This window comes from Musa acuminata, chromosome BXJ2-2 (genome assembly GCF_036884655.1).
Source record: "Musa acuminata AAA Group cultivar baxijiao chromosome BXJ2-2, Cavendish_Baxijiao_AAA, whole genome shotgun sequence".
NCBI classification, from domain to species: Eukaryota; Viridiplantae; Streptophyta; class Magnoliopsida; order Zingiberales; family Musaceae; genus Musa; species Musa acuminata.
The window spans coordinates 27,774,621-27,790,893 of NC_088339.1; the positions used below are offsets into that span (position 1 = coordinate 27,774,621).

At 39.6% G+C, this 16,273-nt stretch overlaps 2 protein-coding genes across 2 annotated transcripts; both read right to left on the minus strand.

The window, feature by feature from the left end:
* Positions 1-2,585: 2,585 nt before the first annotated feature.
* LOC135605768 (tubulin alpha-3 chain-like) lies at positions 2,586-5,845 on the minus strand. The gene is made up of 5 exons (XM_065096225.1): positions 5,606-5,845; positions 4,898-5,112; positions 4,597-4,796; positions 3,231-3,739; positions 2,586-3,132 (listed from the first exon to the last, which is right to left on the minus strand). The coding sequence occupies exons 1-5, from the start codon at positions 5,716-5,718 to the stop codon at positions 2,817-2,819; spliced, it is 1,353 nt and encodes a 450-aa protein (XP_064952297.1). The 5' UTR covers positions 5,719-5,845; the 3' UTR covers positions 2,586-2,816.
* Positions 5,846-12,989: 7,144 nt separating this feature from the next.
* Positions 12,990-16,014, minus strand: LOC135605770 (protein neprosin-like). The gene is made up of 7 exons (XM_065096226.1): positions 15,812-16,014; positions 15,200-15,286; positions 14,868-15,119; positions 14,550-14,714; positions 14,416-14,469; positions 14,042-14,188; positions 12,990-13,875 (listed from the first exon to the last, which is right to left on the minus strand). Exons 1-7 carry the CDS (start codon positions 15,974-15,976, stop codon positions 13,498-13,500), a joined length of 1,248 nt encoding a protein of 415 aa, XP_064952298.1. The 5' UTR covers positions 15,977-16,014; the 3' UTR covers positions 12,990-13,497.
* Between the last annotated feature and the right edge of the window lie 259 nt (positions 16,015-16,273).

Below are 16,273 nucleotides of genomic sequence, written 5' to 3' on the forward strand. Positions count from 1 at the left end.
CTCAGTGCTCCTCACTGTGCTTGCCATATTCTTGAGCTCTTATCCAGGCATCATGAGATTATTAACATGTATGTGTGCATAGTTAAATGACAAAGTAATAAATTGCTTTTATGTTTGTTGGATCAGTATATGAAAATTTGCATGAGACTGCACTGAGACGGGAGTGATTAAAGATGCAGCTCTTGTCACTACTTACCTTTGAGCTTGGTCAGTTCTGCTTGACCAACATTAATTTGAGATCTCTTGGAGGCCAAGATTTCTGTGATGTTCTCAAGCTCAGTATGATTGAAAATTTCAAACCAGATCCAGTTGATTCTAGGACAGTGATTTAAAAAGCGCTAGGTGCCAAGGTCCAAAAACGCCCGAGGCGCTCGCCCGAGGCGCTCGCCCGAGGCGCTAAAATGTAAAAATATATAATATAATTAATAAATATAATTATTTAAAATTTTAAATAAAAATATGCTATTAAATTAAGAAAATCTATTAACAGTATTGAAAATTAATCATTTCAAATAAACTTAATATTAACAGTATACTGTATACTGAGCCTGCTGACTGAGAAACGAGGAAGCAGCGACGAGCGGCGGCAGCGGCGACAGCGACAGCGGCAGCGAGAAAGGGAGCGGGAGCGACAAGCAGCGGGAGGCGCGAGCGGCGACAGCGACAGCGTTTGCGAGCAGCGGTAGCGGGAGCAGGAGCGGCGAGCAGTGAGAGGCGCGAGCGGCGACAGAGGCAGCGTTTGCGAGTAGCGGCAGCGGGAGCAGGAGCGGCGAGCAGCGGGAGGCGCGAGCGGCGACAGAGGCAGCGTTTGCGAGCAGTGACAGCGGCGAGCAGCGAGATCGGGATCGGGATCGGGATCGGGATCGGGAGTGGCAGCGGCAGCGGGTTAGGGTTAGGGTTAGGTAAGGGTTATATCGGTTTAGTTGGTTCGATTGAACCAACTAACCAACCGAACCAAGACCGAACCAGACCTAAAATCCTGGTTCGGTCGCCTTGGTTTACCCAGGCGCTCACCCGAAGCGCCTGGGCTCGGGCGAGTGCCCAGGCGGCGCCTGTTTGAAGCGCGCCGCCTGGGAGATTAGCGAGGCGCTCGGGCCTCGCCTCGCCTCGCCCGAGCACCTTTTTCAATCACTGTTCTAGGATAAGATACAGAAAGAGATCGAAGACAACACACGGTAGTAAAGATTGTAAGTCCTGCAAGACAAATGGCATCACGGAGGGAGATCCCTCGGAGTATCCATAGGCTCGTGCACGATGCTGAAGCACTTCTGGACTCCATTCATGGTGTAGAGCATCGAGCTACTTGCAGCTGTCACCACTACATGGCCTGTACACTTCAACATCATCAATATCCATGTGGCTAACTCTGTTCTTACTACTGCAGCTCTCAGGTTCCATTGTGGTCAGAGAAGGATGGCATGTCAAGCTGGTGGTCGCAAGAGAGGAGGAGCTGGCGGTAACGTTTGACGTGGGCGATGAAGTTTGTGCTGGTGTTGGAGCCTCAGAGGAGGCAAAAGCGGCCTTGTTGTAGCCCCGGGCGGTAGCCTCTGCAGTCTGGAAGGTACCCAGCCACATCATGATCTTTTGCGTGGTGTCCTTGATCTCCACCACCCACTGTACTGAAGGCGTTTACCTGACACCCACAAACTTGCGGGTGCTGTTCTTGCTCCTAACCTTGTATTTGAGGCCAGGTTTCGAGTTGGGATTTGGCATTGGATTCCTTTGGGGTTTGAACTGGAGCTCCATGGATGTGAGATGGCGGGCTGCAGACAAGGAAGGAGATATATAGCACAGGGATGACCAAGGTGGTAGATTGCTTGTCATGGTTTTCTCGGTCACTTTTATTTAGACTTTGAGGTGTTCAAGTTGATGTTGAGATTGTTTGAGTTTGTGCTGAACATGTTTGTGGCCTTAAAAGAGTTATGTATATGTAGATGGATTTGGAGTTCCTCATGCTATTATTTGGCCAATCTAACCTTGGCTACAATGTCTTCCTTCCCATTATGGATTAATTGACATGGAAGCATCAAACTCTTCCAATCTCTTCTGGTCTTCCAGTTTCAGGTGTTTTTTATTTTACTGCTACTTTTTATTTTTTAGATTTTTAACATGTAATGTTTGTCAAGAAGTTGATCCTTCATCCATCACAAGAACAAGAAAAAAAAAAAAGTGTCAAGCGTGTAGAATCTGGACATCTGGATAGCCACTTTGTTTGCTAAAGCTGTGTAAGATCCGAAAGTGTCGTAGAGCCAATACTTTCAGCAACTTGCCAGTGACAGATTGTTAAGCAATTGTTCCAGTATGCTGGTCTAGTATCTTTGGAAGAAAACATGTATAATTCATGGCTCAATTCACATGATCAATGAAACATCGCATTAGATTTCTTTTGAACATCCTATTATCACTTTTCAGATGATTTCCTGATGCAGCTAATATTAGATATTATACCAGGGACATTAGTTATCACTTTTAACCTGCATTTACCATACCTCATAACACATAATTCCATTAGATACTACACTTGAATAAGAAAACACATGCATGGTTGACTTTTCTCACAAAATTTGTAGGTGAGACAAAAAAAATACCATCCAAATGACGATTTCTTCTTGGAGATGATGACAATTGTCACAAGGACCTAATTTAATCTGAAATAACCGAAAACGATAACAATCCTAGCTCAAGTTCCACAACAACCCAATGTTCACAACATACAGAACAATGGCAAGTTCATCACTGACATGTCGTAGGTAGAGAACGTGACTACAATGCACAACCACATAAAGACCAATTCCCACAATGCAAACATGAATAGCCTAGAAATCCTCTGCCTCTTCATCATCATCATCTCCGCCCTCTGCTCCGACCTCCTCGTAGTCCTTTTCAAGGGCAGCCAAGTCCTCTCGTGCTTCTGAGAACTCACCTTCTTCCATCCCTTCACCAACATACCAGTGAACAAATGCTCGCTTTGCATACATGAGGTCAAACTTGTGGTCGATTCGTGAAAACACCTCGGCGACAGCAGTATTGTTACTGATCATGCACACAGCACGCTGAACCTTGGCCAAATCTCCTCCGGGCACCACTGATGGTGGCTGATAGTTGATTCCGCACTTAAAACCAGTAGGACACCTTCATGGCAGATGGTAAAGCAATCAATTCCAAAGCATGGCAACTCAACCTTGCAATTAAGAGAAGAAAGAGGAGGGATCTTGGTACAATAAGCTCACCAGTCAACAAATTGGACGGTTCTCTTGGTCTTGATTGTTGCAACAGCAGCATTAACATCCTTGGGCACGACATCTCCTCGGTACATCAGACAACAAGCCATGTATTTTCCATGCCTTGGATCACATTTGGCCATCATGCTGGATGGCTCAAATACAGCGTTTGTGATTTCGGGGACTGAGAGCTGCTCATGATATGCTTTCTCGGCAGAGATAACAGGGGCGTACGAGGAGAGCATGAAATGGATTCTAGGATATGGAACAAGATTGGTCTGGAACTCTGTGATATCCACATTGATGGCTCCATCAAACCTTAGGGAAGTAGTCAAGGAAGATATGATCTGAGATATCAACCGGTTCAAGTTGGTATAAGTTGGACGCTCAATATCCAGAGACCTTCTGCAGATATCATAGATGGCTTCATTGTCTAAAAGAACTGCAACATCAGTGTGCTCGAGCAAGGAATGGGTGGATAGGACACTGTTATATGGTTCTACAACTGCTGTAGAAACCTACAAGAAAAATACAGATGACCAATAATTTGTGCAAAAGAAAAAGATGACACACCAACTAAGCCACAAGTACCCAGCTATAAAGAGACCAGACACCAATCAATACTTATCACTAGAATCATATCCTCTACTGTACAGGATGGTCCAATGCAGGAGGACGACCATCCAACACCCGTCGAGATTTGTGCAGCCACATGACAGGTGGGTGTTGAAAGGCTTTCCTCTATTAGAGAACAGTGCTATAGAGGATCTTGCAGATGTGCCCATGCTAAATCATACATCAATACAAGGATACAATATTGATATGCTTTCAAAAATTGATCACTATATATTCATCTCCAGTTAACTTAATGTACTATGGTTTGCAGAAATTGTATGATAAATTTTAATTCTCATCAGCATTGCAATGAAACAAAGAACCAAATGAGACTTTGTTATGCAACTTTGTTATCCATTATCATTTTTCTAACAAGTCATCCAACTTACATCATGTATAAATAAGCTCACAATTTGCCACCATAGGCATTTGCATAAAAATGAACATATTTTCAACAGAGTTTCACTTGCTCTGGAGAAAAAAGCTTTTCAACTTAAAACGCCACTGTTAAATGACAAAACTATCCAATTGCTAAGAATATTAACATGATAATTAGGTTTTCTGGGTTCAATCAGATCATATATTAGCATCTTATGCCTTACAGAGTCCTAGAACATAGTTTTCACATCAATGACCAATAAAATCAGAATAATGTATGAAAGCATTAGAGTTCAACAACAGAGACCTAATTCACAGAAATCAATCTATCAGACATTGACTATTGACTGAAAGTAAGGAAGCTTGCACAACTTGTTCATACCTGAGGAGAAGGATATATGGTAAAACCAAGCTTCGACTTCTTCCCATAATCCACAGACAATCGTTCCAAAAGCAAGGAGCCCAAACCAGATCCAGTTCCACCACCAACAGCATTGAAAACCAAAAACCCTTGCAAGCCAGTGCAATTGTCAGCCAGTTTCCTGACACGATCAAGGCATAGATCCACAATTTCCTTCCCCACTGCAGCTCACAAGACAATCCAAGGTTACAAACAGAATAAAAAGAATCTCTTCCACCAGAAACAATAGGTTTTCATGGGGTACAAAGAAAGGTGTCACTACCTGTGTAGTGGCCCCGCGCAAAGTTGTTAGCAGCATCCTCCTTACCGGAGATGAGTTGCTCCGGATGGAAGAGTTGGCGATAAGTCCCGGTTCTGACCTCGTCGATGACAGTCGGCTCGAGGTCCACAAAGATGGCCCTCGGCACATGCTTACCAGAACCAGTCTCGCTGAAGAAGGTATTGAAGGCATCACACGCCACTCCTACAGAAGTATCACTGTTGAAGACAAGAGATCTATAAGCCAAAAACCACACAAACTATTCCTTGGTACAAAATGTTCCAACTTTCACAGGTAAACGTCATTTCCTTTGCTCCGATTCCTTAAACGGAACGAGAAAGGAACAAGAAGTCGCTAGACTCCATTAAATAACGTGCAAGGTGAGATTTTGCAAACTCATGCAGGGTAAAACATAACAACAAAAAAATAAAGGTGTGATCTTTGACAAAAACAGTTCGGAAATCCAACTTTTTCTTAAGACGTTGCCAAGTTACAGAAATGATTGGGTTAGGGTAGGTTTTAAAGCGGGAAAAAAGCGACCTTTGATCATCGTGTCCTCGCTTCGGCGTCAAGCCCCTTTCAAAAATCAAGGTAAAAAACCCTAGATCTAACAAGGAAACGAACTAATGGGACTAAAACACCACCGGATCTAACAAAAGAAAGAGTAGGGAATCGACGATTTGTAGAAGAAAAGCGTTTGGTTAGGGAGACCTGGGCATGATGCCATCGGGCTGGATGCCGTGCTCGAGGCAGTAGAGCTCCCAGCAGGCGTTCCCCACTTGGATCCCGGCCTGGCCGATGTGGATGCTGATGATCTCCCTCATCTTTCCTCTTCCTCTTCTCGAGCAGAAACCGTGGAAGATGTGTATCGGAGAAATGGAAGACGAAGAGGAAGAGTAGGGTTTTTGACGGCTCCTGTATGGGCGCAGGGGACGGCGGACAGCGGACAGCAGGCGGGGGCGTATATTTATTTAGTCGGCGAAGGAGGAAGAGTGCGGAGGAAGACCAGTAAGTGGGCCTCCACAGCGCGGGCGTGGGCTCATTGATGCCCTCCCGAAAGACCATAATGCCACCATGAGGTGGACCTTTGCACCGAATCATATAAAATTTTAATTAACTGATAATATGATTATTAGACTAATCTTACAAGTATAATATATTTTTATATATCAATATTGAAAAGATATATTACAGATTATTTTTCATATTATTCTAATAAAATTAGATAAAAAAATTAACATATAAGAAGGACGGTATAAATTCTTGATAAAAAAAAGAAACTTCATAATAAAAAGATTATCTTAGTCAAATATTATAAAAAAATTATATAATAGAGGAAGCAATTTGAGAAAGAGAAGAATGGATAGAAGAGAAATATCTAGTACTATTCATATTAAAAAGTAGAGAATAATAATTACTTAGGTATAAATGAAATAATAAAAAATTAAATAGAGATGAAAAAAATATTGTATTAAAAATATTGAGATTCATATGTGAGATTCAATAATTAATTTAGATCAAAATATGTCATTCTTATCATGCCAAATTAAGTTTAAATTTAATTATTGTAATATCAGAATTATGTTAAGAAAAATAAACTTGAGAGGAGGTCTAACGTGATTGAACTCATAATCTTATCTTCAATCTTATCTTTTTTACCAGCATGAAAATTCCTTACTTTCTTTTTTTTTTTCAAATTCAACCAATTCAACGTTGAAGCCTAATGATTTTGGTTATAAGAAAAATTAAAATAAAAAATACTCAATACTTAGAATTTTAGTTTTATAAATTATAAAATAATATTTTCATATAATTTTGAGTAATCTAGACTTCGAATTAATATTTAATTTTTTGATATATTTTGTATAAATCTCTTATAGTTTCAAAACCTCTGATATGATTTTGATTTGAGATGATGCATAGAGTTATGTGTGTTTAGATGCTCAGAATCTTTTTTTTTTTTTTTAAGAGATTCAATTCGAGCTAAATTAATCTCCTAAGGATATAATTATGCTCTATTATATATATATATATATATATATATATATATATATATATATATATATATATATATATATATATATATATAAAGGTTTTGTGGGATTTAGAATGATTGAATACCACCTCTATTCCCCAATATATGAGGTTTATAAATTTAGATAGCCTTAACTCAATTTTAGAAAATATAATATGTATTGATAGTTGAATTAGGATAATAGTTTAATCTTCAAATGATTTTATTTTAAACTAAAATTTTATAAATATTTAAATTTATATATTTTTTAGTTTTTTATAAAAGTTTATGAAAATTTAAAATCATTTGGTTAACTATAATAGTGAAGTAAGACATATTATTTATATATATATTTCTTTTAATTAGATATTATAATTATGTAGAAGTGCCAAAATTATCATGCACACATGAAATTCTATCATTTGTTTAGTAAATTAGCATATTTTACTTTTAAGATTATTTATTTTTTCGTTACACTCCTATTGATATACATGTAACTAAGAATAAGGTGTTATATATATATATATATATATATATATATATATATATATATATATATATATATATATATATATATGGGATATTTTAGAAAATGCATATGAGTTTCATGAAACTTCAAAAATATCCTTAAAAGATTAATAATAAATCTTAGCATTATAACCCCAATTTTAATTTCTTAGAACTCTGAAATAAATAGAATTAAACACATAAACACGATGAAATAAAAGTAAAATCACTATATTATAACTTTCAATTTATTTAGGACAACCATTATAATTTTTTCTCTCTTTGTTGAAATACTCATTGTAATTGTCATAAAGACCTTAATTTAAATGACAAATTAGCCACCATGCTTTCTCAACCTAAAGAAACTAATGATTTTGACCATGCTATTTGCCTTGTCAACTTTTCTCTTATGTTATGTTTTTTTTCCGTACCTTCTATATAACGTGAGGATCATCAAAGTACCTGTCCATTTCAATATAATTGTCTCTTGGATTTTTCCTCTCAAACATCTAATTATGTATTCTTGTTGCTAACTTAATTCTAGAAGAGCATGTTATTATTATAAGAAGGCCAAGGAATTATCATGTTATGCTCAAACATGAACCTTTTCCAACTAGAATTTGCCTTATAAAAACCTTCATGAATTGGATTATTTTCTTGATGTGCAATGTTTTTAGACAACCACAAAATAAAACTTGTTGTCGGGCTATATGTTGAATGATGTTGGAGAATATTCAACTCCAACACAGGAAATGTATTTTGAGTAACATTATCTTTGTTTTCCTGACATCACCTCTTGTATTTTATTCAAGGATGGTTTGTATATTATTATAGTGAGAGAAAAGTATTGGCATGTGAAAGAAGAGAGAGAGAGGGAGAGAGAGAGAGAGGTTAAAATGGGTAGATGGAAACAGTCTGCAGTGGAGAGCATGTGAGTGAGGACAGACTGCTTAGCTGTTGCCTGCCATTTGTTGAAGCTTCATGGGTCCACCAGTTCATTGCAACCCACCTCCGACATGATTTTAATTGGGCAAGAGACAATGATAAATAAACTACTGATGCTGCACACCCAACTCAATCATGGAGCAAGTTTGGGTGTCACCAGCTGATTCAACTACAGCATCTCCATCCTTCACTGAACTTTGACAAGACTTCCATAGAAGAAACATTGCAATTAAGTTGAAGAAAACAACTCCAATCATAGCTCAAGTGGAGTTATTTCTGGAGAAATCAGAAAGGTTTTAGTCAACTAGAGACTCAAACCAGACAACATTTTTGAGTTTGATAACCAAGTGCAAAAGCTTGTCTTCTATGATAATAAAAAAGCATATCTTAGTTATCAACATTTTTTTTTTTTGGACATGGTTTTATTTCAGGAGCTTATTGTTGTGTTCACTGATTGATTTTTCATCTCAGATATGTTTGACCTCCTAAGCTACTTGATGTTTTGAGTTGATGAACATATACCATTGGAAGTATTAAACTACTAAAGTGATGCAAGTTCTGTTTTTTTCCTTCACTTTGAAATAGAAACAAAAAAAGAAGAAAAGAAGAAGCAGATCTATATAGAACATACAGGATAGAGGGAAGTTTGATAGTGAGTAGCAATTACTACCTTTGCAGCTTATGTCCTCCTTTCTTTTGAAGTCAATTTAGCAGCCAACTTTAAATGAGGAACCAACTGCATAAACAAACTACAGGGAGTTCCTATATTTAGGCTTTTAAGCAAAAGGTCATGGACAGCTGATAGGGGTTTACTTATGATCACAATTCATGGCCAATACCAGTACATAATATTGTCTATTAATTATTTAGTATAACTTAATTATGCATTAATAAATCATCATTTGTAATTATGAGTTCTTGAATCATTAAGAAATCATTCATTCTGCAGTAAGTCCCCACTCAGTTTTGTCACTTCAAATTGGATTCCAAGCTGCAAGTAGAGATTTTTTCTACTCAATCATATAAAATTAGATACGTCATTATTTGATTTTTCTACTTCTCAATCAAAATAGTAATCTTTTTAGGAGAACTAATCTCTCTCTCCTTTTTTTTTTCTTTTTTATTCTTGTCTCCCTTCCAAGATGCTATCTCTTGGTTGCTTCTATGCCAAAGGAGTGAGTCATGTGTGACAACATGCTCTGAGGCTAATGCATGTATGGGATCTGTTCCAGCTTGGAGTAGAAGTCTTGTTGATTTCGAACCAGAAAGCGAACTGATTGGTGCTTGCAAGTTTTTCTAGCTCCAGTTGCAGCCTTGCAGGGAATCTACTCACATGAAGCTTCCTTTTCCACCTAACATTCATGAGGAGTGATTGTGCTGTTCAGCTGCACTATCCATATGGGGATTTGCACCCACAAGTTTGGGTAAGGCATGGTGTGGATATTGACATCTCTTGGATCATCTGCCTCAGAATCCTTCAGCATTTCTAAAAGTCAAAAGGGTTCCAGGTTTTGCTTGCAATTCAATCTTTAAAAACATGATAGCTTCTTTCCTTGTTGATGCAGTTATCCTCCATGAAATCTTGTCCAAGGATAAAGGTAAAAAGATGGAGTGATGATTCTTCTTCATGCCTTGTTTCTCACCAGGAACTTAACTTGTACTGGTGTCAAATGGGCTGACCAAACAGAGGTCTCCTTTCCAATCAATTTATTTCTAATTTAGTTTGATTCAAACTCATTATCAATTTTAACATCTCAATATGATACCAGAGTCAAAGGTCCACTAAGAAAAATCATGCTATAAAACCAAAAAAAAGCCCTCTATTCTGATACTAATATCATCTTCTTTTTTCCTCTTTGTGCATTGCATGTTGTTTCCTCCAACTTAGTTGTTTTATTCAAAGTAATTTGTGACATGACACTAACCATAGTTGGAATATTGATTATTACATTGCATATTAGAATTCCTATGACTTCTTCTGCCATTAATTATTATTATTATGAGGATCAGTTTGACAAGCCTAGACATATTTTGGTAAGATGAGAAAAGCCTAGTTATGAATGACATAAACCCAATTCTGCTAGATAGGCTTTTAGTATCAGAATTTTGAGCTGACAAATTTGTTTGATAATATTAATTTTGTGAGAACGAGTCTTGGTACGACGGTAAGATTATCGTAAGCCTAATAAAACGGTCGATCCTAAGAACGTTAGATCAAGTTTTTTTTATATTATGAGTGTGAAATTTTGTTAAAGGTTGAAAAAAATTATTTGAAATGCCAATCCATATATGTTGAAGGTAGCAATTTTGCCCCTCATAGACTCTAATAAATGGATGTTAATGCTTTGTATGTTTCTTTTGCTTAGAATTGTCATGATTCGAACCCTGTAAACTAAGCCTAAGAAAGAACCACGTTGAGACCAACAGAGATCGGAGATCTCTGTAAGCTTAGAATTGTCATGATCGGAGATCGGAGATCTGCTGTATGCATGACTCCAACAGAGAAAGTAAATGAATAAGCAACATATATTATTGAGTTTTATTCCAACAAGACAGTTCTCTGCTTTCTAACCGAGAGACCGTCACGTACGTCGATCACCAGCGCATGCATGCATGCATGCATGCATCAAACACGTAAACGTTTATTCCTATCTCTGCACGCGTCAGACCAAACGCGACATGATGAAGAAGAGATCACAGAAAACAAAACGAGACGGTAAAAGAAGGTTTAGTCTCTTGCAGTTGTCTTCTTAGGCGAGGAAGCATCCGAAGACGACGGCGGCCAACGAGGCGAGGGCGGCGGCAGGCGCGGCGATGGTGGTGGCGCCGGAGGTAGGGCCGGCTGCGGCAGAGCCAGGGGCGGAGGCGGCGGCGCCAGAGGCAGGGTCGGCTGCGGCCGCATCAGAGGCAGGGCTGGCTGCGGCATCAGCGGCGTGGCTGGAGGCCGCAGCGGCCTTTTGCACCAGGGAAGAGGCCATGAGGAGGGCCATGACGGCCATGGCGAAGAAGCGGAGCTTGAGACCAGCTTCCATTGTTGTTGTTGATGATGATGATGATGATGAAGGTATAGTTGGGAGAGAGGAGGAAAGGCTGGTAATGTGTTCGAGGAATGAGAAGAAAAGAGAGGTGGGAGTGCCTTCATGTGGTGGCGTGGGGGGGTTTATATGGTGGACAGAAGTAGGAGATGTGTTGTCTATTGTGTGGTTGGGCAGAAGGCCTGAGAATTAGGAAGGAAGAAGCTGTCAAAGGTGGAGGAGAGGCTGTGAACGAATTGAAATCAATGAATATGAATGAAAGGAGGTGAGACCAGACATGTAAGATTGGAATAAATGCGTTATTATCATTAATTTAAACTTAAGTATTTTGAATCAATACTTCAAATTTATCATGTTAATGAATTAGTTATTCATCAAATGACAATAATAAAACATGATAAGAGTCAAATAGAAAATGTTATGTGAATAGGTCCAGCATTAAGATTGTAAATTAGTCATAGCATATCATGTTTATCATAAAACAAAAAAAAAGGATTGTTCAGATGTATTTGGGTTAGGATTGAGTTTGACATAAACAAGATTAGTAAAGACTTGTTTTGAACTCGAATCGAGATTATCGACCCAACATGGAACGACGATTAACCATAAATAAGCCGACGATTAACCATGGAACGACGATTATCGACCCAACATGGAACTCGAATCGAGATTATCGACCCAACATGGAACGACGATTAACCGAACTTAAAATCGAACCCTTGGATTTAGATGAAATATTTCATATAGTCAATCCCAAATAGTCAATCCCAAATAATTGACATGCTTAGATTCATGATAAAGGGCCAGAAATGGACCTTCTGATTTTAAGACCTTTGCAAAATTGTGGTGTTAATGCAAAAAAACAAAAAACATTTTCTACATTAATCATTCCAAAATGGTAGAATTAATTATAATTAATTTAGGTCTGCCGCAACCAATGAAAATAGCTGGGCAATGAGAAATGTACATGCATTAATGATTCAAGCATGATGATGGTATTAGAAGCAATGTTCCAACCTGAATCCAGCTGAGTTCCAACTCTTTGCTTCGTCTGCAGTCATATAGTTAGGTAAAGTAGCATTTTTGACTTCTGCTATATGGAGTTCCATCTTTGACAATCTCAAGAAAGAGTTCCACATCTGTAATCCACTGGTGTAGTTCAAAGAAGCAGACATGGTAAGAATATTTTGAAGTCAAATGTGTCTCTCAGCCACACAAAGTGGAGTTTCCAGCACCACCAGGAAGGTCATGTTCAGAAGACATTACAAAATGTGCACTGCATGCCACATAATGCTATGCATAGAGTACAGTGGAATGATTCATTGAGCACAGAAGGTAAGCAAAAGATTTACTTGCACTTGCAGGCTGCATGTAGTTCCACATGCAGGAGAACACAAAAGCTGGTAACTCAGTAAAATGTCTGACAACAAAATCAGAAGGGACTGGGAATTTGAATGCAACCAAATCTTCTGTGTGCCATGTGACATGCCTTGTTTGTATTGTTCTCCTGAGCTATGGAAAACCAGCTGTGGAATTATTTGAGGTGTCCAAAACATGCAGAGGGTAAAAGCCAGAAATCTACAAGGACCAGGAGTAGTGGAACAAGCCAAACAGTGTTCTCAGAAGCCAAAACTGTCCAAAACATGCAGCACAAAAAGCCATGGAGGTCATTCACATGCACAACAGCACTTTGACTCTCCCCAGCTTGTCATCAACAGCCTATATCATAAAAGACAAAGAAACTTCCCTCTCACTCTGCTTGTTTCTTTGAAGGCCCCAGATCCACACTACCAAGATTGCTAAAGCTCACATGTCGCAGAATCCCATTCACCCATTAGCATAACCTGAATCAATAGTCCCAAGAAGGGGCAAATGACAAAGAAACAAATACATGTGAGAGACTATAACAGGCCCTGTTTCTCTTGAGAAACCTAGCCTCTATCTCTCTCCAGCTCTATATGGAGAGAAGAAGAGTACAAAGTTAAGAAGGCAGACAAAAACCTCTGAAGAAGAGACCAATTTTCACAGCTGCCAAGGTGTTGAAAAGGGGTGGTATTACACTGAATGGTACAAGAGAAAAGGAGGGAATTTGATTAGGATTTCTATGGACAATTAGAGTTTCTACCAGGCCCCCCATAGTAAAAGTACTGCCCCCATGCATTACTGTTCCCATTCTGCACATCGTAGCAGTTTGACTGCTCAGTGAAGGCTCCAACACCTTCAGGTGCCCTTAGATTGTTAGACCCATCAACTATCTGAATGTTCCTGAAGTAACTTGCCTTGCTAAACCCTTCTTCAGGGAAACGGCCACTGCCCATCTCGGTGGAGGTGTGCTCACCATCCGGCTCCGAGTTCACAACCTCCCCTCCCCATTCTATCATGGTGGCACTGTCTGCCAAATAAGAGAAGAGGAAAGAAGGCCAGTAGCCCAAAACGTAGTCGCTCCCAAATTGCATCCACCAGTTCCCCTCCTTAGGATCCTGCACAGTTAATCAGAACCATGTTATCATCATTATTGAAAGAGATAAGGCAGAAAGTAATAAACAATCCAAGCAGCAGAATTATACAATGTGCAAGTGCATGAAAAAGAACAAGAGTAGGTGGATCAGATTCATTCTCTGTTGTTTTGTTTTTTATTTTACATACCTTCCAAACGAGTATGCTTATATCATATTGTGAGCCATCATAGTTGGAGATCGGAGAGATGCTGGCACCCATTGCAATCTCATTGTTAATTTGAATGAACCCAGAGCAAAGTAGGTTGTAGCAGCCAGTTGCTTGATATGCATCACTCTGAAAAATCATGTAAAGAACCTATTTTAAACCCGACCGATATTATATAAGAACGATTACCGAAACCATTCCACCGTCTCATCAAACGAATCGAAGAAGAGTCAAGCAAAACAATTCTGCTAATAAAATTATAATATAAATAACAACCCATAGAACACAGTGTAGGATGGTATAATTAGAGGGGGAAAAAAAGGATAGATGAAGCTTGGAAGGACAAGAAAACTTACAGTCCAGTAAGTAAAAAGCCTTGTGTAATTGTCTCCATACAAATCCGGGCTGACCTGATTCTCACCACACAAAGAGGATTCAATGCATGCATAGTCCCTTTCATTATATCAAAGGACAGAAATAAGAAATGTACCTGCCAACCAGCTTCAATGCTATTAAGATCCGCCCCAAAAGAGCCCCCTAAAATCCAGATCTGAGATAGACTGAACTCATTGGATTGCTGAATCTTTGGCTGCCACACATTTATGGTTGCCTTTGCTCCATAATATTTATCTCCCTCCACATAAGCAATTGCATGCTACTCAAAAGGATCCGCACACAAACAAAGGAAAAAGAACAAAACAAAACCAATGAGAAAGGAAAAGATGAAAGCCAAGATTCAAAAGCAAGCTAAAATATTTAACAAAAAGTGAACTTGATTCCGAAGCGTAATATTGATGTTTGCATTAACCTGATGGCCACTCTCATTGAGAAGGTCAGGGTCAACAGACATGGGGTTGGGAAGGCTCCTGTGCTTCTTCCTCCCATATCTTTTAACAGAGCTGGCCCTTGACACGTCCTCCCTGGTGGTTCTCCGGATGGGGATGGTGTCCTCAGGGCACCTACCATTCTGATGCCACAGTTGAGCCATGGAGGGGGTTTTCGTCTGAGACACAACCTTGTTCCCGCCGAACAAGCCTTCTGGGTGATAAGCTGGCCTCATCTGAAAATATTATCGGCATAAAAGTGAATTGTCAAGTAGACAAACCGCAGAAGGTTTGGAGCAAGAAAAGAGAGAGAAACCTGGATCGTGTGGTTCTTGAGGAAAGGATGATCAAAGGCTGGTTGGTGAGAGACATGCACACAGTCTATAATATCTCCATCTGGACTCTGCTCATTTACATCAAGAAGGAAAGCATTTAGAATGCTAAAAGCTAGATTTTTAGGTACGGAAAACAAGAAGGGAAAAAAGTGCAGACCACAACTCCAGTATTTTGATGACAGGAGAACTCTCAACCGGATGATAGAAATTGTCTTTATAAGCGACACTCTTATTTATAGAGAGATCAACATGCTAAAATTTTAAACGAATGGAAGAAAGGAATCCACTTTTTTTTTTTTTCATCTATCGGAGAACACGCCGAGTTTGCCAAAATACAACAAAAAAGATGGAAAATCGTAAACAAAAACGAAGATAATTGGCCTATTAACCGCATGCATTATAAAAAACAAATGGAACGCTTCTATTGACCATTTTTTTTCCACGAACAGAAATTAAAATCTCCAAAACAGGGACAAAATATGTAGGATTATCTGATACACACCCATAATCGATAAGAAGCCAACCCAAAAATGAAAACCGATAAATCCAGAAAGAAAAGCGAGAGAAAGAGAGAGAGAGAGAGAGAGAGAGACCTTGATGCTCTTGACAGGCGTCTTGTTGAGCCGCTTCAGGTGCCGCCGCAGCTCCAGCCGCTGCCTCGCCACCCCACCGGCCCGCCCCCCCGCAGCGCACGATAGACAGGCCATCAGCGCCAGCAGTGCCACCAGGCTGCGGCCCACGCTACCATGCGCCGCCATGGCTCCTTCCCCCCGCCCTCCTCGTCTATCTCCCCCACCTCGAACAGTACTAGTTTTTTGGTCACCGAAAAGCGCTCTCTCTCTCTCTCTCTCTCTCTCTCTCTCGTGCCCGTCCACTGTCTCCCGGATCTCCGTGCCCATGTGTATGTATCCCTAGGAGGGTAGAATAGGAAGAAGATGATTTATCGGTCAAAATAGAGTCAAACATAACGGCTGGGGAGGAGGTGGGGACGTTACAGTGTATGTAACGAACATCCTGCGAGATATACGAGTCCCTTTGGCACAAAGCTACGCCAA

Bases quoted from the DNA above. Each gene is read 5' to 3' on its own strand.
- LOC135605768 (XM_065096225.1), bottom strand. From the start codon at position 5,718: ATGAGGGAGATCATCAGCATCCACATCGGCCAGGCCGGGATCCAAGTG. The intron at 5,113-5,605 runs GTCTCCCTAACC...TGTCTTCAACAG, and splicing joins CCCGATGGCATCATGCCCAG to TGATACTTCTGTAGGAGTGG. The intron at 4,797-4,897 runs GTAGTGACACCT...TGTGAGCTGCAG, and splicing joins TGCGCGGGGCCACTACACAG to TGGGGAAGGAAATTGTGGAT.
- LOC135605770 (XM_065096226.1), bottom strand. From the start codon at position 15,976: ATGGCGGCGCATGGTAGCGTGGGCCGCAGCCTGGTGGCACTGCTGGCG. The intron at 14,715-14,867 runs GTTAATGCAAAC...CCTTTTGAGTAG, and splicing joins TCAATGAGAGTGGCCATCAG to CATGCAATTGCTTATGTGGA. The intron at 14,189-14,415 runs GTAAGTTTTCTT...ATGATTTTTCAG, and splicing joins GGCTTTTTACTTACTGGACT to AGTGATGCATATCAAGCAAC.